Source organism: Acanthochromis polyacanthus, chromosome 20 (genome assembly GCF_021347895.1).
Source record: "Acanthochromis polyacanthus isolate Apoly-LR-REF ecotype Palm Island chromosome 20, KAUST_Apoly_ChrSc, whole genome shotgun sequence".
NCBI lineage: Eukaryota > Metazoa > Chordata > Actinopteri > Pomacentridae > Acanthochromis > Acanthochromis polyacanthus.
In genome coordinates, this window is record NC_067132.1 from 3,957,755 (window position 1) to 3,981,062 (window position 23,308).

Sequence of the window (23,308 nt, forward strand, 5' to 3'; positions counted from 1 at the left end):
TGCTTATTTAATCAAACAAAGAGAAAATAACAGCTCCAGAAGTGCATGGATTTCCTAGACTCAGAAACATCTTTTATAAAGTTGGATAAAAGCTTAAATAAATGGCTCCCTGAAATTTTTCCACAGTAAATAAAGTAAAATTTAAATATAACTATAATGACTTGTCTTTAAGTCATCATGCTTAATTTATTACAGCATTTGGGAAGGCTTAAGTTGATTTCATTACTACATTTTTTTATTTTACCATGCGATAGTAGGGACCCTGTCATTCAACACTATATTGCATTATCAATGATTAAAATGACAAAAGCTACATAAAAAGTATAATAGTTGCTATGAGTGCAATTAAACTCGTGACAGAACACAAACAGCCTTTAGGGCTTTAATGAGCCACACAGTATTTAAAATGTTCCAGCATTTTGTTCAGATAAATCACTTCTGAATTTTACTCTCTCATCTTCACTTTAATTTTCAGATCATAGGACCAGAAAGCTCACAGCAACGTTAGTAGTCGTGAGTTGTAGTTTTTCTTTAACTCAAACACATGCTATTCTCCGCATTACATTTTCCCCATTGCTAATAAATAGTCTGCAGAGCGTTTAGAACCAGATAGACAAGCTAATGTTATGGTAAAAGCTAATCAGCCTAAACCTTAGTGCTCCCTAAAACAGGCGAACTGAGGTTTTTACGCGTTCTGTCTTAATCATACACACATGCTTTTCTATCACGGACTGTTTCCATCTCAATATTATCAGCAGTCTTCTTTAAAGTAATTCACAAACATGTTGGGAGGTAATACCAGTTAGCAGAGCTGCTGCTAATGCAGTGTTTCCCCTGGGTTGAAATGGCTGTGAGGTGGTGGGTTGCGCTGCAGGCGTGAAGCAACTAGGGGGGTAAAAATTTTGAAAATCAAGATGCAAACTGGGGCCTTCTGGCACAATTTGGAGCACATTTTGTTGTATTTGTAGCCATTTCCAAAAACTAAATTAAATAAAATTTTCATGTTTGTTTTCTAAAAATTAGTGATGGGGAGAAAATATGACAAATATAAACCCACATTTCCTTGCGATCAAAACATGTCAACTAGTCCAGTCTATTATATTCTGGTCAGATTTCCACAAGCCATTCCAAAATGCCACATCAGTTCTTTTTACAAATTTGAAAAAGATGACAAAGGACTTGAATCTGGAATCAAGTGGTGACTTTTACTTTTTTTCTAAAAACAACTACATGTTGGGTACCAAATTCCCACTTCATTTTTATTTATAATAAAAAGGTTATGTCATGACCTTCATTTTACTTAAAAATGTGAAAGAAAACTTTCACTCTGGGTTAACAACTGGTTTTCTGAAGGAGTTAGTTCTGTTTTCAAAACTGTTACCTTTTTGAACACAGAACTAGAATTTGAACACAGAATTTGTTTTGCCATTGAATGATATAATTTCGGGCACTCTAAAAATCATTTTATCAAAAGAAAGTAGGAACTTTATATTCCGTTGAAATCATTTGTCTCGTTGGTGAGAACGGGTTTTGTCGTGCCTAAATGTTTTAACTGGAGCCATTTTTGCAGTCACTGTCAATTCGTATCGCCGCGGACAACAAAACAGTAAGCAAACTCAGTAAAGGAAGCGAGATCGATGCCTACACTGCGTTGCTGACTTTATTTTGATGACATGCGATAGTTTTGATACTTAATTTGACATATGTCTGTGATACACACCTGCTTTTAGCCCCGAAAAATGAAACGATGGAGCGCTGCCGCTTCTTGACCGCCATGCTCGTTGTTCGCCAATCGGAACGACCGACATTTGAAACACAAACTCGCGGGATGTCATACGAGAACTGAGTGTTACCGACCAACAGGGATGTGCCTTGCTGTCTTCACCCACAGCGAGAAAAGGCTGCCATTCTGACTTGTTGATTTCAGCGGCGAATATACCGGACTTATGTGTCAATGCTTTCTAATATTTAGCACTTTTTTTTTTTTTTTTTGACGCGGACCAGTTAGACGGCAATGTCGGCAAAATTGTAATGAGGCGGTGGCCTATACCAGTGAGGCGGCCCGCCTCGTCGGTCATATAGGAGGGGAAACACTGTGATGTTTACTCTGCTCTTAGGTTATTCTGTTGCTCACTGTAAAGTTAGTAGTAGTTGTGTGATGTAGAGCACTGGGATGTTTATTACAGTTTTTTCTTCGTTCACACCGTGGTGTGTGTGTGTGTGTGTGTGTGTGTGTGTGTGTGTGTGTGTGTGTGTGTGTGTGTGTGTGTGTGTGTGTGTGTGTGTGTGTGTGAGGACAGCTTCCTTCCTTCCTTCTGCCGCTTAACCAATCAGAGGGCGCAGGGTGGATAGTGCTGGAGACAGGAGGAGGAGAGAGAGAGAGGCGGCTGCATCTGAGCCGAAATAACCCAGTTTTAAATTGATTTCTTGATATCGGCCCGTTGGATTACGAAAAAGGCCGATGCCGATAATCGTCAAATTCCCAAATATCGCGACCGATAAACGGCCCGGCCGATAATCAGTCGACCACTAATACAAATTCAAAGTAACTGACTGATTTTACTTTTGAAACTTTACGTGCATTTTGTTATGCACGAACAAAGATAAAATAAGAGATATATAAGAAACTTTTTGCAGATTTTGACTCTCCGTTTAGAGTATGTATTTTGCGGGTTTCAGCCACCTCTCATTTTGTCCTTCCTTCTGCTTTTGCAGTTGATTATACATGTTAATGACATTACTCAGCACCCAGCATGCCAAAGTTCAACCACAACTCTTCCACCGTCACTATTCTGAAGGAACACCAAAGTTGCATCCTTTGCTAAGCCCCTCCTAAAACAACTGTGTAAAGAAATACAAACAAGGCAGAATGTTATTTTTTTTACCCTAAAGCAGAATGCTAGTGTGGTTCAGCCAGAACAACATGTCCGACAGAACAGGCTGGCAAAGCGAGCCTACAGTTGGACCTGTTCCTGTATTCCCAGTCTGACCTGCGGTTGAGCTGCTCCATCTGCTGGGTGGACCCTGAGCGGGGGATGCCATGGTTACACTTGCCGCCGTGGCTCGGCCTCTGCCAGGTCGTGGTCCGGTTGACGTGGTCCACATAGAAAACTCTCCCATGGCTGTCGATGCGAGCTTCCCAGTCTGTGACAACAGAAAGGTGGCGAAGGATGAGACAAAGTTTGTGGCTACAGTACAGCTCTGTACCACTATGAAGACAGTGCTCAGCAGTCAGATTCAAGTAAAAATAAAGGTTAACACGCTGCAGTATTATCACAACAAAGCCAGCCAAATCATTCAAAAACCAGGTGGTACATTTAACATTTAGTGTTTCAATAAAATCATGACTCATCTCAGTAGTCTGTAGTTTAACAAACATACATTTACATGACTATGGTTTATAGTCACTTGGTCTGAAATTCAGCATCCAGATCTTTGCCTTACTTGAAGCTGCTGGGTTTCTATTTCAGAAAGTGAGAAAACATGAGAGGGAGGGTGTATTTCTGCTACTTTGATGTTATGCGTAACACAACCCTGCCTGAGTGGATAACAAACCCCTTCAGGCAGGGTTGAAGAGATCATCAGAACTTTCAGCTCCTCTCTGATAAGCTGATTGGTGAAAGGATTCAAGGCTGTGGAGCAAATGATTAAACATTAAATATAGAGGGAGAAAACAGCAACTACCGCATAGAAAGAAGTGTCCACTGGTGAAAAGTGGGATAGAATATCATTATTTTATCAGCCGTAGAACAACACAGCATCTTTGAGGGGAAGAAAATGTTGGAAAGGTGGATTTATCTGAGAGCTTACTACGTAAGTTCTGTCTTTAACTGGGTCATTAAATACAAAACCCATGATAGAAGACAGAACTCAACAATAGTATAATGCCATAAATCACAAGTAGTTATTTTACAAAAAGGGAAATAAAAACTTGGAATCAGCATGTAGAACATTTTTCAAAGAGCCCACAGGTGGTACCATTTATCCACTATTTAGACACCACTTAATCCTCATCAGGGTCATGGAGACTGAAGTCTATCCCAGCTGACTGAGGGTGAAGGCAGAGGACACCTGGACAGGTAACAGTCTATCACAGGACTACACATACAGACAAACAATCACACTCACATTCACAGCTACAGACTATTCAGAATCACCAGTTAACCTCATCATGTTTCTGGACTGTGGGAGGAAGCTGGAGAACCTGGAGAAAAGCCACACATGTACAGGAGAACATGGAGACTCCATGAAGAAAGATCCTAAGCCGGAACCAAACCAGGGATCTTCTAGCTGACAGGTGATGGTGCTGACCACCGAGCTGACTCCACATGCTACAGACACTATCATAGCACCGCTATAGATTACTGCTCATGTTTTTAAAAAGCACACACTTTTCATGCTACTTTGCACATCAAATGTAGAAAGTTATTTCGCCGATCTGACTGTATCTTCCAACAACTTGCTCCTCTGTACATCGTTTTTTTTAACCATGCTGGATGTGCTTTGTTGATTAAAGTGTCATATCTGCTCTGTGTAAACACAGCCTTTGGTTTGGACAAGTTAAGCCTCATAGATGCTTGTGTTTTACAGGATCTGGTACCTTTTTTAACAAAACATGTACAAAAAAGTGATATTTTGAGCATATACTGAGAATTGCTTCTTTCTATTATTACAGTTTGTGGTTGATAATGGAGTCTTTTTTAAACCTGTACATGGCTTTGAAGTTCAGAGCGTTCAGATGCTGTACTCCTGGGTAAACTCTAATATACTGATAGTATGATAATAAAATAGCTGTCAAATTGTTAAAAAAAAAAGTTGGAATTAGCGATTGACCATCCTCTTCATGCTTCACCGTGCCCTGTCTCATCTGGAGGAACCTGGAGTTTATGTGAGAATCATGTTCTTTGAGTTTTCAAATGCATTCAACTCCATCCAACCCACCATCCTCAAAGACAAGCTCACAGAGATGGGAGTGGATCCTTCCTGTGTTTCATGGATCACAGATTACCTGACAGGAAGGCCACAGTTTGTCAGGCTGGGGAACTGTGTTTCTGGGACATTAATGAGTAGTACTGGGGCTCCACAAGGAACAGTCCTGGCTCCATTCCTGTTCACTCTGTATACATCTGACTTCAAATGCAGCACTGAGTCCTGCCACATTCAGAAATACTCTGATGACACTGCTATCGTGGCATGTATCAGAAATGGACATGAAGCTGAATACAGAGATCTAATAAGTGCCTTCAGTGACTGGAGTCACAAAAACTGCTGCTACTCAACGCCTCAAAGACAAAGGAAATGATCATAGATTTCCGCAGATCCAAACCCCCTCTTCAGCCAGTCAACACTTGTGGCGTGGACATCGAGAGGGTGACATCATATAAATATTTAGGTGTCCACCTTGATAATAAGTTGGACTGGTCTACCAACGTAGACTTCATCTACAAAAAGGGCCAGAGCCGACTTTATTGCCTCAGAAGACTTCGATCACTAGACATCTGCAGTAAGATGCTGCAGATGTTTTATCAGTCTGTGGTAGCAAGTGTCCTGTTTTATGCTGCAGTCTGCTGGGGAGGCAGCATGAAACAGAAGGATGCAAGGCGTCTGAACAAACTGATTAAAAAAGCTGGCTCTGTGGTTGGAATCAGATTGAACACATTGGAGGATGAGGTGGAGAGACGGGCACTGAGCAAGATGGAGGCCATTCTGACAAACATGGATCATCCACTTCACATCTGCTTCAATGAACAACGAAACATCAGTGGACGGCTCCTATCTCTGCGCTGCAAGACCGAAAGATTTAGGAAATCTTTCTTGCCATCAGCAGTCAGGCTATTCAATTCAAAATTAAACAGATAAGAACCCTGACAACTGACTTTCCCTTCGGGGATGAATAAAGTAATTCTGATTCTGATTCTGACTGAGCAAACATGAAAAAAATATCGTCCTGTTACCCAAATGGAAAAACATATTATCCTTCTTCCTTCTTAGTTTTTAGAACTCCAGCTACACTGGCCATGAATGACTAAACTAACATTGACTAGCTGAAGCTGGGATAGACTCATCCTTACCAAGCAGTATGGGGAGATTTTAATTCAGAAACGGCATCTATAAAGTTCAGAAAGAGGATCTGAAAGCTGAAGAGCCATTGTCAGGATTTATCCTAAATGATGCAGTAGAAAAGGAGATGTTCCCAGCTCTGACTAACTGCTGTGGGAGGAGGAGGAGTACGAAGGCCGGCCTGTCAGGACAGAAAACGCCTCTGTGTTGTTTGTCACGATGCTCTCTCTGTTTAAGAAGTCAGTATCAGATGTGTTTTTGCAGTCCTGCTGCATTCCATCGGGGTGCCGGTGGTCAGGGTTTAGGTTTAACCTGATCTAATAAAGACACTCACCTGAATCAGGATCAGCTGGAATACAAAGTGAAGCTGAGTGTCACTGAATATAAATGTGGTCCTTTGAGTGTATGTGCTGTAATTGGATTAAATACAAGGCATCAGAGGTTTAAACCCAGCGCTCTACACAGCTTATCTGTGGGACAGTGTTCAACACACTGTGCTCTACAAGAAGGCTTGAACTTGTGTAGTCTTGATTTGTGCTGCCGAGACGAGGATGCGGCACTTCTTAGTACCGTAAAACAGAAAAAGATCATTTACAGTTATCTGTCTGGGATGGTAGAGCTTCACAGAGGCTGTGTTTCAGGAGGAAAGTTGCTTTGAGCACACTTTAAATGTCCTTAGTGACTTCACAACTGGTTTGGAGTTAAGTTCAGACAAATTATATGCAGGCAGGACGCTCCACAAGTGCATATTTAGGAGTTCTTGGTAGCTGTTCACAAACTTCAGACAGGCTTCTGGTCGTATCTTTGACCACTCCTTTTGACAGAATTGGTTCAGTGTGAAAAACTGAAGACTGCCCTGATGACTGCTGATCTGGATGTTTGTTCAGAGTGTCCTGCCAAACTTACTCACACGTATGTGGAACCCAGCAGTAAAACGCTGGTCATTTCTGAGGGGTCAGTCACAGGTTTATCACCACAACCACTTGTGACTCACACATTGTGGGAAATACTCTTGTTTTATTTCCCAGTGTGAGGCGGGACAATGACACAACCCTCATAGCTTTAGCTAGAGGTCCTTTGCACAAGTTTCTTTTTGTATCAAGCAGCAAAAAAAGTTGTAGCATGACGTGTTTCAACTGATTTGCCTGACTGCACATTGCACTTCCTGTGATGTGAATATTGCACACATCACAGTGCTGAAACGATATATGGTGGAGCTGCACATTTAAAGCTAAAGGAGGGCGAGATCATGAAAACAAACACAGAGATGGGATGTGATTGAAAAGCATACAGGGCAGCATGCACAGACAAACAGCTGCAGTCACAGCACAGCAGGGCATGAGGATGAGACTCCAGAGTAAGACTGGGAGCTGGTGGTTCTTACTTGGAGGTAAGGCTTGGTCAGTGGCAGCAGGAAAATGGTTAAGGTCATGGCTGGGTCGCAGGACTGGAAGATGGCCAACAGGTGGGGAGAAGTCTGAGCCTACAGGACATCAGAGAGACAGTATGGGATAAATGACCATAAGGGTTAGCCTACAGGATAGCCTACACCAGCTATCATACAGCTGGTTTGTCACTCTAAGTGGACAAAGTTAACTGAAACACAGGTAAAACAAAACTCAGATTAGTGCAGCTTTCTGTCTGTAGAGGGAATATTTTAGATCTACTGGTACTGAAGGTAATCCTGAGTTCTGCAGTTGTGAAAGGTTTGATGATACGTTCCTGAAGAACCAGCTGACTTTAACACGATGCATCACTCATCTCTCCTCTGAATTAGACTCTGACAGCTCTTCTATCAGCCATTAAAATGCTATTTGTGACTGAGCGTGTCGTCCGGATGAAGGAAAATGCGTGTTAATGCAAAGTGGAAATACACACAACATGCTATGAGATGGAGATGTGCTAAGATCAGCCTCAGTGAAATGTACCCCACACAGTGACATCACATTACTGAGGGAAAAACAGCATCACCAAGCCAGAAACAGTGCTGTAACAGGTTGAATGTCTTTCATGGAAGCAGACACATGAGTGCAAAAGGCAGCAACATCAGCACTTTCCCAGCAGGTAGGGTTATGGAATAAAAGGTCACAATATGATGGAAACATCTTTAACAACTGAAGTAATGTCAGATACACAACAGCTCCAATATGACTGCAGCAAAAATGTTCGTTCTGCCTCCCAAAACAGAGCAGAAGAAGAGCAACATCACAAACATCTTCCATATATATCCAGGTCCTTTAACAAAGCTGAGAACTGATCACAAATAAACCAAACAGCAGCAACTAGAATGCACAGAAATCCTAGGTCTACAGTGAGATTGTTTTCTGTCTTCTGGACAGATCTGGATAACAGCTCTGTGATAGGATAGTTTTGGGAAAAGAAAGAGTCTACAGGGAAAACATTTTTATCACTTTAGAGCGCTAATAATGGCAACTACGTGACAGTTCCTGAATACACTACTTTGGGTATAACCAGTCAGAACTACATTATTTAGTAACTGTAATTGCTTTTTTGGTTTTTGTTCTGCCTCTTATCTAAGAGGCTCCTTCAGTTCTGATCAGCTGGTGGAGGGTCCTAGGTATCTATTTTCAACCTGTAGTCACACAGAGAATGGCCTGTTGTCAATCCAAAGACTTAAGACTGTATTATAATAACATGAAAAGTGGTGTGGAAGACCTCTTCCTCTGTTTAGAAAGGCCTGTTCCAGTTTAGTGTAGGTGGCTTCATTTCTCTCTCAAACATCAGGTCTTCTCTGTCCAAAATCTGGACATTACTGTCCTCAAAAGAGTGGAGGTGGACAGCTGAGTCTATTTCTTCTGACTCTCCTATGGTTTGTCATGTGATCATGTTTTTGTCATAGAATGCTGTTGCATAACTCATTTAGACACACCTTGATCTGTCTGCTGCTCTTCTCATCTTTCCTTGGCGTTGTGCTGTTGTCCAGCATCAGGGGTGAGAATCTAGAGTACTTCTGATTTAAATGGTAAATGGTAAATGGTCTGTATTTATATAGCGCTTTACTATACCTGCAAGGTACCCAAAGCGCTTTTACAGGATACATCACATTCACCCATTCACACACACATTCCCACACTGATGGTGGAAGCTGCCATGCAAGGCGCTAACCACGACCCACCAGGAGCAATTAGGGGTTAGGTGTTTTGCTCAGGGACACCTCGACATGAGCACAACGGGCCGAGGATCAAACCGGCAACCCTCCAGTTACAAGACGGCCACTCTACCCACTGAGCCATGCCGCCCCAGATTTAAAACCTATTAGATTCACCTGCTTTCTTATGGATATCAAACCATTCCAGACTTGCACTTCTCTGTCTTGAGCTCATTTCTATAATGGTAAATTATCCCTGAGTTGGTCCCCTTCAGGAGGAGAAAATAAATCAAGTTCCAGGTACTTTCAAGGTCAAACAGCTGATCAGAAATACAGCTTAACAAAAACACAATTTTAACACTGGACGTGTTGAAAAATGACAACATGCTGCAGTATTTAAATTCATACCGTTGGTAAAATACAAAGGAGAGGCAACACTGAATCAATCACTTTTGCCCTATAAGTGCTCACTGGTTCAGGTCTTGATGCCCAAGGAGCTGATTGTGGACTACAGCAAGAAGCAGCAGAGAGTATACCACCCTGTCAGGATCAGAGAGTGGAGAGCTTCATGTACCTGGGTGTGAACATCATGCAGGACCTGACGTGGTTCTGTCACATCAACACCCTGGTGAAGAAAGCTCCACAGCATCTCTACCACCTCAGATGCCTGAGGGACTTTCAGCTCCTCTCAATGTGCTCAGGAACTTCTCCACCTGCACCAGTGAGAGCGTTTTGTCTGGGAGCATCAGCACCTGGATGGGCAGCAACACCCAGAAGGACTTCCTGGCTCTGAGGAGGGTGGTTTGCTGGGCTGAGAACCATCAGAACCAGTCTCCCCAACCTGCAGGATATTTACAACAAACGCTGCAGGTTAAAGGCCAGGAGGATTGCTAGTAAGTCCACCCACCCCAGCCACAGATTGTTCTCTCTGCTGCCACCAGGGCGGCGTTACCGTTGCCTGAAGGCAAACAACAGAGAGGATGAGGAGGAGCTTCTTCCCACAGGCTGCCCTCCTGCTGAACCTGAAACAGCAGACTGTTTTTATTCTTTATTATTGTTTCAGTTTGGAACAGGTGCTATGTATAATTGTGTTTGTCATAAATAAAGGTCTTGAACCTTGAACTGAATCTTGATGCATCCATTGACTACATAGCTGGTCTACGGGGTCAGAAGCCATCCGATAGGAGCCATCCAATATTTCTCATGTGCTCTGAATAGTCCAGCATGAGAAACAGTAGAAGATGTATGTTAAGAGCCTTGTGAGATGCAGCCACCTGGTAGTAAAGCCAAAACAATTTGTAAAGAGAAAAAACAAGATTACAGGCCTTTAAGGTAATTCTCCATATGAATACAGAGCTACATACTTCTTGTGAAATGTAACCGAAGCTCAGGAAGAAGACGGAGAAAAGCAACACAATACTATCATAATAAATGCTCCATTTTTATTTTCACTGCTTTTTGAATGTGAAATGTTGTCATGTTTTTTGACATTACGGGTACAATATGCCATGACTGAGAACTGAAATGAAATGAATAAATGAGAGGATCAGGAAGAAAATTAGCATCATTTTATAAACTCAGGACACAGAACAACATAGACTGACTTCATCATTTAGCCTTAATTCCCTCCTGTTTCCAGCAAAGCTGCTGCCCAGTAAACACAGAAGGCCAACACAAACTCTAGCAGCTTCATCCAAAAATAACACTTCACAGTGACACACAGTCTGCAGATGTCATGAAATAGCTACAACTCCACTCTTTGCACAACATTACTCATTCACTTTCTTGTTTACTCTGCTGCACACTGGTGTTCTACCAAGGTTACATCATGCTAGAGGACAAGGAAGATCCAAATCTTATCCTCCGTACACCCACATCCAAGTTCATTTGCATTTAGGATCTGAAAAGGACTCGGCACGGCACAGCACCCACACTCCATGGTTTCATCACGCTCCAAAACAAGCCGCTCAAGATGGCACAAATAATAAAGCACCGGTCCAGGTCTGAAATATGTCAGCAATCAAAAAGAATCAGAATGTATGAGGGACTCAGTCACATCTGATCAGGTTTTTACTAAAAGGAAAACACAGCATTAAAACGCAAAGGTTTGGTCAATTTCCGCCCGAAATTTCTACTGAAGATGTACAGAAAGTAAATTGAATGCTGTTCTTGAACTGTTTGGAGTACATGCATGGTTGGGGTCTCATTTGAAAGCTGACAACCTGAATTTTCACCCAGTGCAGTCAGAATTACTGTAGGTGCTACTGGCACAGAGTTATGTATGTTGGAACACACTGAATTAGGATGAATTTTTTTTCTCGCCTACATTTTTTCCCTAATAAAACACCTGAAAATCAGTGTGGCAGCACTGCAACAGCTTGAAAACACAATATTGCAAAAGCCTGGGGTCTTACATAGTTCAGGTCAAAATTTCAGAGCAATACTACAAGAAATGAGTGTTTCACACATGTATTTGTACTGATATGCTCCGCCCCTGTCAATGTTGGATACACTCTTTATACACTGTGCACACTCTCTACAGAATGGTATAAATTCCTTTTCACTTCATTTTCCACTTCATTTTCATTCCAAAAACTCATAAAGAACTCAAAAAATCACTTCAGATAGGCTTCAGTGTCGATCACACACACAGATTGAGAGGAATACAGAGAAACAGCAGGTGGAGCCCGGAGCTCACGAATGAAATATCATATAAAGCCGCTGGCAGAGGCGGGATTTATAGGCAAGCCATTCAGCAAGCTCATTGGCTACCAGGCCTGTCAATCTAACGTTTCCTCCGGCGTGATTTGCTGAGAAACAAGTCAATCAAGTGATGTAATCGATATCTGTCAGACTCGGCCATGGTTGGCTATATCGCCAAAGTAGGCGGAAACGAGTCACCTGATTGGTTGAAGTCCGGTTTGAAGCGGTAGAGAAGCGTTCAGTATCCATTTTGAATCGCGAACAAAGGGAATAGGACCGTGTATGATAAAGTTATAATAGAAAGATGCAGTGAATATGAAACGCACAGCGCCACCACGCGCCGCGTGCACGCGCACGGAGCCGATCGTTTTCTGGATTTTTTACCTATTTCGAGACATGTTTTGGCCAAAGTATTATACTGGATTGTTTCCTCTGGATGGCTAAGCTTGGGTTCTGGCCGGTTTTTGTGGATTATCTTCTTTTATGACCAGAAACGAGCGTCCAAACTGCGTCGACAGGTGAGCTGTGCACGTTTACATGACTTGTTGTTTGTTGGATAAATGTGTTTATATTACCCGCTGTGGTAATCACATCTGAAAGTGGTTTATACCGGCGGATTCATGAGAATCTCAGCTTTCTATGTGTGTATAGTGTTTGTATAATCGTGTTTGCAGTGTCCTTCTATTTAAAAAAAAGCGTATACCGATAAAAAAACGGCCCGCCCGCGGGCCGCCGTACTTTAACGGGTTAAATAAATCTTCTTTGGTGCTGTGTGTGTGTGTGTGTGGGCTTGTTTATCTATACTGGTGGGGACTTTGACCTGACTATTTGCTATATAGGTGGGGACTCGTCTTACGGTGGGGACCTAAAATGAGGTCCCCATGAGTGGCAACAGTGTTTTCTTGGCCATGTTGTTGTTACTGAAAAAAGTAAAAGTGCAAAAACGTTTCTTTAGGGTTAGCCATTGTTTTGGTTAGGGTTAAGGTTAGGGTTAGGGTAAGGGTTAGATATGAATGGGAGTCAATGGTAAGTCCCCGCAATGATAGAAAGACATAGAGTTTGTGTGTGTGTGTGTGTGTGTGTGTGTGTGTGTGTGTGTGTGTGTGTGTGTGTGTGTACTTGTTTCTGCTATACCGGTGGGGACTTTGACCTGACTATTTGCTATAAAGGTGGGGACTTGTCTTACGGTGGGGACCTAAAATGAGGTCCCCACGGGTGGCAACACCGTTTTCTTGGCCATATTGTTGTTAATAAAAAATGTAAAAGTGCAGAAACGTTTGTTTAGGGTTAGGCATTGATTTGGTGATGGTTAAGGTTAGGGTTAGGGTAAGGGTTAGGAGTTAGATATGAATGGGAGTCAATGGTAAGTCCCCACCGGTATAGAAAAACAAACGTGTGTGTGTGTGTGTGTGTGTGTGTGTGTGTGTGTGTGTGTGTGTGTGTGTGTGTGTGTGTGTGTGTGTGTGTGTGTGTGTGTGTGAATTCTAATGGAACCAGGAGGAGGAAAAAACAGAAAAGCACTGAAAGAACAAATCTGGCAGGGAGACTGGCAGTGTTCTGATTGTCTTTCAGAGGAGGGGAATTTCATTTGGTTTCTGCAAGACCGTGTGTGTGTGTGTGTGCACGCGTGCGTGTGTGTGTGTGACCTACTTCTCCTCACAGTCCATAACAGTCATCATGTAAAATGTACAAATCCAGTAGAAAACATAAAGACGTCTCCAGTGAAGGGCGGTCAGACTGCAGCCGTACACAGCAGCTCAGAGTGACGCAGTAAAAATGTATCGTCAGTACTTTCTACTGATACTTTAAGCAGTTTTCTGTGTGTCTGTTTGCTCCTGTATGAAGCCCTAGACCTTTATAGAAACAGCATCACCATGGCTAGATGGAAAGAGAACTCAAAATGTTCTGTATGCAGTAACGACATAGCTGTAAGTATTATAAAAAAGTAAAGGCTTGAATGTCTTTCATTATCTGCGTCACAACAACAGAACATGTCATCCTCTCCACCCACCTGCTCTGAAGCATTTTTTTCTTTCATGACTTCCTACTGTTGCCACATTGCTGTTTTGTCAGATGCCTTCAATTAAACTCAGATCCTCTTTCTGATTTTTCACACTAATTTATCTGGTGTTAGATGACTTCTGATGGGAAACACCAGACAGTACACATAAAAGTGATCAAAAACTATAAGTGTGGCATGACCCTTTTTATTCTCGTGACATTACTGGATTTGTTGAGTAGACATCAAGGCAACTATTTGAGAACTTGTGGTGAACCCTCTTAGCTCACACGGCCTGCTGTGTACCGATGGAAAAATTAACATCCCAAGCACAGTACTGGATTTTTGGAGCTGATACCAAGAAAAAACACTCTGATATCGACATATCAACCACTTAATATATATTAGAGATGTACTAAAGCGTGAAAATGATGATTTTTATTTCATTTTCTGGTAACTTATGTCACAAAGTAGACAGTAGCTGACTGTTCAGACACCGTTTACATCATGGTCTGCTCGCCACTGACATGCAAACTGCTACATGTACTGAGATTATTGTAAACAGTGGAGTTGGAGCTGCTCTGCTGGACAAAACATGAATTGTCACAGTTTCTAAATGACCTCAAACATATTTTCCTGCATTGTTTTATATCAGCACATATCAGACAATATCTAATGGCCGATATCAGTTATCTCTGAATAATGATTTATAAATTCAGTGTGTAAAATGTGTTGTTGTTTTTGTCTGACATTTTTTATTTGACAGTTGAAAGTACAGAAACAACAGACAAACCAGAATGAATGTCCCTGGCTACATCTGGACTGTAAATGCCATCACTGTGTAGTTTGAGCCGTACCATCAGCTACTGGGCACTAAAACTAAACGTGAAAACTAAACAATGAATGGAATCACATTCACAGAATAACAGCAGCAGTTCTAAGTGGCCAGTCTCTTGTCAGCATGTCTGCACTTTGCAATCACACAAACCAAGCAGCTTCTGCAAAGCAAAGCCTGGTTTTACTGTATGGGCCAGGAAAAACCTCCTGAAGACTTACAGAGCTCAGCCTGGCTGCCCTCTCAGCCTCCACTGTCTGTGCTCTCCTACAATACTGCGCTAAATTGCCCACCTCTGATTTGAAACCACAGCAGTGACTTTAAACACATCATGAAGTTAAACTCACCGATGCTGTTCCTGTCACTGGGTCCGGCCACAGCTGGCTCCCCCGGCTCTCCTCTCCGGGCCTCCTTCCATCTGCCCGTCCTCCTCTCCCCTCCTGCCCCACCTGTCTCCTGGTCCTCGGGGCTGTGGCCGGCATCAGGTACAGACTCAAAGGCGCTCTCCTCATCTTCATCTTCATCCTGGGAGGAGAACACGGTGCTCCCAGACAGCCGGTTGCTGTCGACTGAGGAGAGGCGGGTGTGGCTGCAGAAGCGACCCCTCCCCTCGTAGCCTGAGTTGCTGTAGCAGGAGGTGCTGTAACAGGAAGTGCTGTAGCAGGAGGTGCTGTAGCAGGAGGTGTCGCAAAACTCACACTCGTTTTCACCTGCAGGTCTGTGAGTGCTCCCGCCAACTCTCCTGCCTCCTCCATGACTGGAGTCTCCCTCCTCACTCCCCAGGCAGGACGGAGAGATTCTCCTGATGGCTGCATGTCCTCCACCTCCCTCACCCTCCAGGAGCTGGTTCAGCTCTGACAGGCGTTCAATGGAGAGGCTGCGGGGCAGAGAGCGCCGGCAGCAGGGCCCTGGACACTCTGGAACCTGTAGGAACACAGACACAGAACATCTACTACAAATGGTGGCACGCTGCAGTAAAACAGGGACAGGACTAGAATACTGTCATTAGTTTCCTAAAATGTACATCCAGAAACTAAGATTTCATTTGGTGTAATTTCTTTCTCATCCAGTTAGTCCACAATAGGCCAAAAACATATATTGAAACCATCACACAGAGTAAAAAAAACGATGTTCAACCAGTCTGACTTCTTGAGGATTAAACTATAAAGTATTGTTAAATATGTAAGGTTACTAAAGATCTAAAACAGAGGTCACTTCAGCTCAGAATAGAGAATCTGGATAGGAACACCATAAACAAGGCTCCTGTTAAACCAAACTGACTTTTAAGATATAAATAAAATATAATGATATATTTCAAAGAAAAAAACCCACGTACAGTAGTTAGCATAACGCTAAATATGTAAACATGACAGATAAAACAACAAAAATAACACAAAGAAATCACAACACAGAACAGGAAAAATGTTTTTTAAAAAGGAGTTAGGCAAAAAAAAAGAAGAATGATTAACACCATGAGATTAAAATGATGAGATTCTACATAAAAGCCAGACCAAGCAAGCTAAACAGACTGTAGAAGGTTGTTTATCCGCTCTGAATATTAATCTGCTCATTTAATTCTTGCAAGAAAACAAGTTAGTATACAAAAGCTTATAAAAAGGAAAAGAATTCTTCAACTCATGTCAACGGCTCTGGCATTCAGTAAATATTTAGTGTTTGACCAAACTCTGAATTCTGCCTGACACAGCTCTGATATCACTCTTATTATGTCTGATCCTCACTGATCCTTTTCTCCCCTGACATCTAAAACCCAGATGTACTGGACAGTGAGCTCTGTTTATTCCTTAACTGTTACTGTTGACTCATTTTAATCAGACAAAAATGATGGCAGGGTGTCATCAGAGTCAACACATGAGCTCGATGCCTCTGCACATTTTGACAGCACAAAGAAAACACTAAAAAAGAAAAAAAATGAAGGAGGATTATGCTTTAGTCTGCTGTGGAGCACGGACAAACAGAAAGCTGCCACAAGTTCATTCTCCAAAGTGCCTTTTCCAAGGAGCTGCTTAGTGCTGAAGTGCTGCATGGATTTCCCCATGAGACCAAATAAATCATCATTTATCTGCCCAAATTAAACACCGCCTTAATGCAGCATCTGCTGAGCATGTCAAGAGATCCACGTCAAGAATCCTAACAGGCCGCACAGCCAACAGGTGCAGGCGGCTCTGACTGAAACATGCATTATGCAGTGGTGACTTCCACCTTCAGAGGCTGTTTGGACAGTCCTTGTCACAGCTGTACCTGTCAAGCTCTCCGACTAAACGCACTGTTTATATAATCCAAAGAGAACGAATAAGCAAAGACAACGACACACTCTGTGGGGATCCCACAGAGTAAAAGGACACTACTTCTAGGGATGTAATGGAGCAGAAAGTCCAGCTCAGCTTTGGGGTCACTGTTCAGCACCAAATTGTTACAACAGGGAAAACAAAACAAATGCATAAAATAGAACTTTTGTCATTAATTAAAAACAAAACAAAACATGGAGAGCGTCCTGTTGGAAGAACTGTAACAGTTAGCACATGCTGCATACAGTGACACAGATGTTATTAATTCTCCATCACAATAAAGCAAAGCCAGCAGCATCGTTTCAGGTTAGAACAGTACAAAGGAACACTAACTTTCTCTTTCTGATGAGTGCTGTGGACAAAAAACACTTGTCTAAATAAGTCCACATGCTGAGCAGCTGATGGACCTCACAGCGTCAACAAAGACATCACAGCTTTTGGCTGGAGGAAGGCTGCTCGAAACGTGTGGATGTTAATAATTCATTACTATTAATAATAACTTAATCGATTCTGGATATATTAACCGACAAGGAAGAAGACGAGACATTCATGTCAGACACTGTATTGTTGACTTGTAGTTCTCCTCTGCTGTTTAATGAGACAGAGTTACAGGTGTGTTTGCTGATGGCCTCTAAGGGTCGAGTTGAAAAGCACACTTCTGTGCTTTAGAAAACTGTTCATGGAAAACAGTTAATGCAGTTTTTGTCACACGTCTGAGTGTGCAGCAGCCACCAAACACACTGTGAGGCGTTTAAGGTACATTAAGTTAGGAAACTGTCGATCAGAGGGTTTAGCCTGCGGTCAGTCTGAAGGAGTGATATGAGTCAATCTCAGGGAAAAGAAAAAAAGGTATTTATTCACTAATAATTAACTATTCTGTATATACAAGTCACTGTCAGTGTGTACATTAATGGCACTGAATATGGCATTTTAAATTCCATATTCTATCAAACTATCTAACTGCTCATCAGCATGTGATGTTAAAGAATGCAACGTTGTACCAAAAAGATTTCTCTTAGCAAACCAACACTGCTACAACTAAACAAACAAATAAATAAACATGTTTCACTCTCTGTACATTTTCTGTCAGTAATCTGTTTCCTTTAAATCTGACCTGTTTGTGTTTTAGGTTCTGGGGTAAAAACAGGATTTAACTGACAGGTTAGACTTTTTCATTGACCAACCCATCGCTGGCCCTACCTGGGTAGGAGACTGGGTCGTATCCTCCTCTTCCTCATCCTCCTGCCCCTCCTCATCTTTGGAGGTTTTCAGAGTTGGTGATGTGGTGTTGGTGTCTACATTAGTGCTCGTGTTGTCTCCGTCGCCGGTCTGCTCCTCCTCCTGGCTGGGTGCTCTGTTTTGGGCCGATGGAAGGCTGTGGAGGAGGTGGTGAATCCGGATGTAGTGGGATCTCGGTGTCTCCGGCTCGCCGCACGCCGACGCAATCACCGTCTCCAGCTCAGACACCGGGAGGGAGCAGGGCCGGTTTTTACGGCGTGGGGGAGCATGGGAGTTGTAGTTTGAGAAGAGAGCCTGGCAGGAGTAGGGCTCACAGCTTCTTTCTCCCCCCTGAGTCACCTCCGGCGGGGCCCCTTCAGCTGGGTCTACAGGGGCCTCCTGAGATGAAGTGTTGTCCTCTGTGGGAGCCTCCACTGCAGCGCCTCCATCATGTGTCTCCGCTGAGTCCGGCTCATTCCCAACCTCCTTTCCATCTGCTGTCACCTCCTCCTCAGTTTGTGGTGCAGACTCCTCTCTCTGCTCCTCCACTGTTTCCTCCTGCTGCCCCTCCTCTCTGACCTCCTCTTCTCCACCAGCTCCATGGCTCTCCTCCTGCTGTCCAGCTGTGGCCCCCTCCTCCTGCTCCATCTGGGGCACAGCAGCCGGGGGTTCCTCCCTCACTGTGATCTCCTCCTCCACAGCTTCTTGCTCTCCCTGTGCCGCCTCCTCAACCTCATCCCCATCAGCAGGTTGGACTTCCTCAGGTGTGGAGGCCGTTGGTGCTGAGGTTACAGGGTTAGGAGGAGCATCCAGGGGGAGGTCAGGCATGTCAGGGCCCACGCTCAGTGTGTCATCATCAGGAGCATCAGCATCAGCCTGACCCTCTGGACAGGCTGGCTCCACCACGAAGGAGACCTCCTCATCATCTACAAAGGAAATAAAAAACAAATGTTTTCATTACTTTTCAGCAAATTCTTTTGACAGTTGTTGCCTTCCAACTAGGTCATATTTTCCACAGTGTGGCATTTACAGCTTTGGAAGTGGATGTTCATGGGCTGTGTTTTTAGCATTTCACTCGTGCAGCGTGTCTACATACATCGCTCACCATAAAACTCAACAACCAACAGTTCACCTCCAGATGAGGGTGTGTTTTGTGAGTAGCAGCTAATTTCAGCTGTACCATGAAGAGAGTTCAACATATCCAGGATACGTTTCATTATCTGGCTTCACTAAACTGAACAGCTACAGTAATGCTAACTAGTCACATGAGGCTGCTTATCAACTGCTGCTCAACTCTAATCCTGTGAATAATAATATTCTGGAGGCTTAAAGCAACACGAGCTGTTGGTGTACCAGAGAACAGGCTGTCAGTACCACTTCCCCATCATTAAGGTACGAGTAGATCTGACTGGAATTACACATTAAACGTGTTGCTTGGATGTAACCTGTTCTCATAGGGTGGAAGACAACCTTTACATCTCACAATCTGCTCACAGAGCTGCCAAGGACGTTCTAGAAATGTGGACATAATTTCCAAAGAAAGCTGATTGATCGGTAGGTTGGTATATGAGCTGATGGAGCAGCAGTTAGAGGAGCAGCATGTGTTACCATAGCGATGTATCTCAGTATGAGGTAAACCCAAAGTTACCTGGATTACTTTGATAGCTCTAAATTCTCCTTCATAGTACAGGCCTCTGAAAGCTGCAGCAGAGATGATCAACAGAAGTCTGTTCTCTCACTTTTTTCCAACTCCACATAAAGTGACTTTATTCTTTATTAACTTGTGGTCTTCAGACTACGACTTGATTTCATTTTCCAGACTTCAAACAGGACTTTCAGGAGATCTTTGTGCTACTTTTATCCTGGAGACACATTTATAAAATAGATGCAGTGATCTGTAATAAACTTAAATTCAATTTTATTAATACTTCTATAATTTTCTAGTAATATGAAGAAATTGTTTAGACCTTTTTTTAAAAGACTACTAGACAATTCAAATGAGCTACTTAGATGCTTTGTATTCATTTTAGACAGAGACACATCTACATTCTTCTAAGCCTACTAAAGATGCAGCGGTCAACAATATGTTTAATGCTATGGTCTGTTGATGTGTGCATACAGTCTATTAATTCTGCAAGAACTATTGTGAGCACAAAACACACATTCAGTAGAAATTCAATTTAACCCTGTAAGATCCAAATACAGAAATAAAATTAGCAAAAAAAACAAAACAGAAAAAAAATATATTCTCATATTCTCTCTCTCTCTCTCTCTCTCTCTCTCTCTCTCTATATATATATATATATATATATATGCTTATATTTAAAAAAATAAATAAAACAGATGTATTTCTGCAATGGTGGGTTTTACGAAGTTAAAGGCAGCTGCTGAAAAATGTCATTGCATATCACTGAGCACAAGTTTTCTTGCTTAAGTCCAGCATTAAATTCATTTTTCTACACCAAGACTTTTTGAATCCCTCATTGAACCCATTACTGGTCCAAAAAAGCAAAGGAGGTACCTGAAGTTAAAGACAGCCAAAAATCAGAGAACGTTCTCCTGTGTATTTTCCACATGATTCATATCCAACATGCATTTATTTCCTGAACCCCAAACTGAGTGGATGAAATACAGCATTAGCTCGAAATCTGTAGCTGTGGATGGCTTCAAAGACTGACCGTGTAGCTGTGAGCAGAGAGGGGAGATAGCAGGGTGATAAAATGTCTGTCCATGCTCCTAAATGACCAAATGTACCTGGGTGAATAGAGGAGGTCAGCTCAAAGCGGAACTGCAGCTGGCCGCAGACATGATCTGTGGGCAACCTGCGGCCCAGCGAATAACTCACGACCCGATCCCTGTGGACAAAAGACGTAGACAGAGAAGAGCATGTAAGATAAAAAGGAAACGTCAGAAATGAAAATGCAACAGCTATCACAGTCATTTTCTGATCAGAAAGAACCTGCAGTAAAAGAAAAACAGGCATACAGGAAGCATCAAATCATGAACTCACAGCTAAAATCAAATGGTGGCATGAGATTTAAAGTGGCTTAACTATCCACATGGCTTATCTCATCGCCTGTCTGTGTGGGCAAAACTTCCACAGCTCTACAGATCTGAGTCATCGAACACAGAACACTGATGACGGTTCTGCTGGACATGAAAGTGTATGCCGTGTGTGTGTTTTACCCGATAGCATGCTTTTCCAGCAGCCTCTGGACAGGGACAGACAGCTTCCCCAGAAAACGCTTGATGATCGGCCGACTCTTGGCAAACTTGTCCTTCACCTCGATCTCCAGGACGTCAGTGGGCAGAGACACAAAGTTAAACCTCTGGAGACAGAGACAGACACAGAGGAGAGGATCAGACTGCTTAGAGTCATGGGACTGGAGGGTATCTGGGTAGAACGCTACTGAAGTTCTAATTACTTTGCCTCTTAAAAGTATTTCAATGTAAAAGTATTAAGGAGAGCACGTGTGTTGTAGGAAGCCTAATGTTTAACACGGAGAACATTTCTGTTCACAAACACAAAACGTTTCTGCTGGGTGTACCCGGGAAGTATTCAGTCACTGTTTGATTCAACAACATCCACAGCTGCCATCTTAAAAATGAGAAGTATTTTTCTGATTAAAGAACACCAAAGCCTTGAAAAGACTGCGGTCCTGGTTACATACTGAACAGTCCAGTTATGCGTGTGCACACACAACATGAAGTGAATTTTACTGGCTGTGCAATCACACACAAAGTCAATGGAAAATCACCACTAAGCACAAATGGTCTCGAGGCAGCACAAATGGATGCAAAGATCACGTGATATGAAATATTTCAGCTGTATGAATCTGCTTCATAAACAATCTATTGAACAGACAGGAAGGAAAATAAGAAGATATAATAAGATGCAAGAGGCAGAGCCGAACACAACCACGAGCAGCTTACCTACAGTCTGCTACGCTGTCATCTGTTTGAACAAACCCTCAGACTAAACTTAGCTACAGTGATGCTTGAAGCAAATGTTGGTAGCAGGGATGCAAATTTCAAATAGTTTTATTAGCCAACAGTTAGTACAGTGAATGTTTTCTCTTCTAAAAGGATTGTTCATTCAATGGACTTATGACTAAAGAGGCTCAGCTCCATATGCCACTGATTGAAAATAGATAAAAGATCATTTCAAAGCTATGCTGCCAACCTCTGAGCCATACAGACATCATGGGCAAAATAAAGCCTCATACTTGCAGTGAATAAGCTTGTACAGTGTATCTGAGGCAAAAATTAAAACCCAGTGTCACAGTTCAGATTAACAACTCACAAAATAACTGAAACATTTCAGTTTATTTATGACTTACCAGACCTGCCAAACTTGGCGAAATATTTTGAGTACCACTTAATCTCACACAGGCACGCGCAAACGCGCACACGCGTGCGCTCATGTCGATAGAAAAAAAAACTCTCGGTGCTTATTTCCCCGATATGACATCGTATTTTCAACGTGAAAGTAACGTTATTAACAGTACATATGAACACACACACACACACACACACACACACACACACACACACACACACACACACACACACACACACACACACACACACACACACCATTTTACTGTTTTAACCACCAGCTGCTGCGGGTGGGGGCACGGGGAACGGGGAGAGAGGCGGAGGGAGGCAGAGGACAGGAGAGAGCGGGCCAACAAGGGTTCTGCAGACTCGTTATTCTCCGCTACTCTATGATGATTGGTTGAAATTGCACCACTACACTGCTGCATCATGTTGTCAGGCATGAGTATTGCACGTCCACATTTCTAACAGCACTCACAGATGTCTGCAGCTTTTTGCGTATTTTAATGTCAAATTGCGTACCTGCTACGCAAAATGCGTACAGGTTGGCAGGTCTGACTTACAGATATTTAACTAAAAGAGAACTCTTTAATGTTCATAATTTAGTCATCAGATCAAGATCAATAAATAAAATAAATCATGATAATTGGAAAAAAGCAGAATATGAAATCTGATCATTTCCCAGCTTGATAATTATTCAATCCCCAATACATAAGGAAGCTCATACATGACAATCAGCT

General features: G+C 42.6%; 1 protein-coding gene across 3 annotated transcripts in view; it reads right to left on the reverse strand.

Moving 5' to 3' along the window:
* The window catches only part of LOC110970495 (E3 ubiquitin-protein ligase HECW1), a 148,093-nt gene that overhangs the window by 30,168 nt on the left and 94,617 nt on the right, over positions 1-23,308 (reverse strand). For 2 of the 3 annotated variants that reach the window (XM_051940341.1, XM_051940342.1), the window contains 6 exons: positions 21,417-21,559; positions 20,985-21,085; positions 18,213-19,156; positions 15,054-15,630; positions 7,445-7,543; positions 2,991-3,144 (listed from right to left, as the gene is read on the reverse strand). In XM_051940341.1, the coding sequence (XP_051796301.1) occupies positions 2,991-3,144; positions 7,445-7,543; positions 15,054-15,630; positions 18,213-19,156; positions 20,985-21,085; positions 21,417-21,559 (2,018 nt within the window). The remainder of the gene's footprint in view (positions 1-2,990; positions 3,145-7,444; positions 7,544-15,053; positions 15,631-18,212; positions 19,157-20,984; positions 21,086-21,416; positions 21,560-23,308) is intronic. The other variant, XM_051940343.1, reaches the window with a different exon arrangement.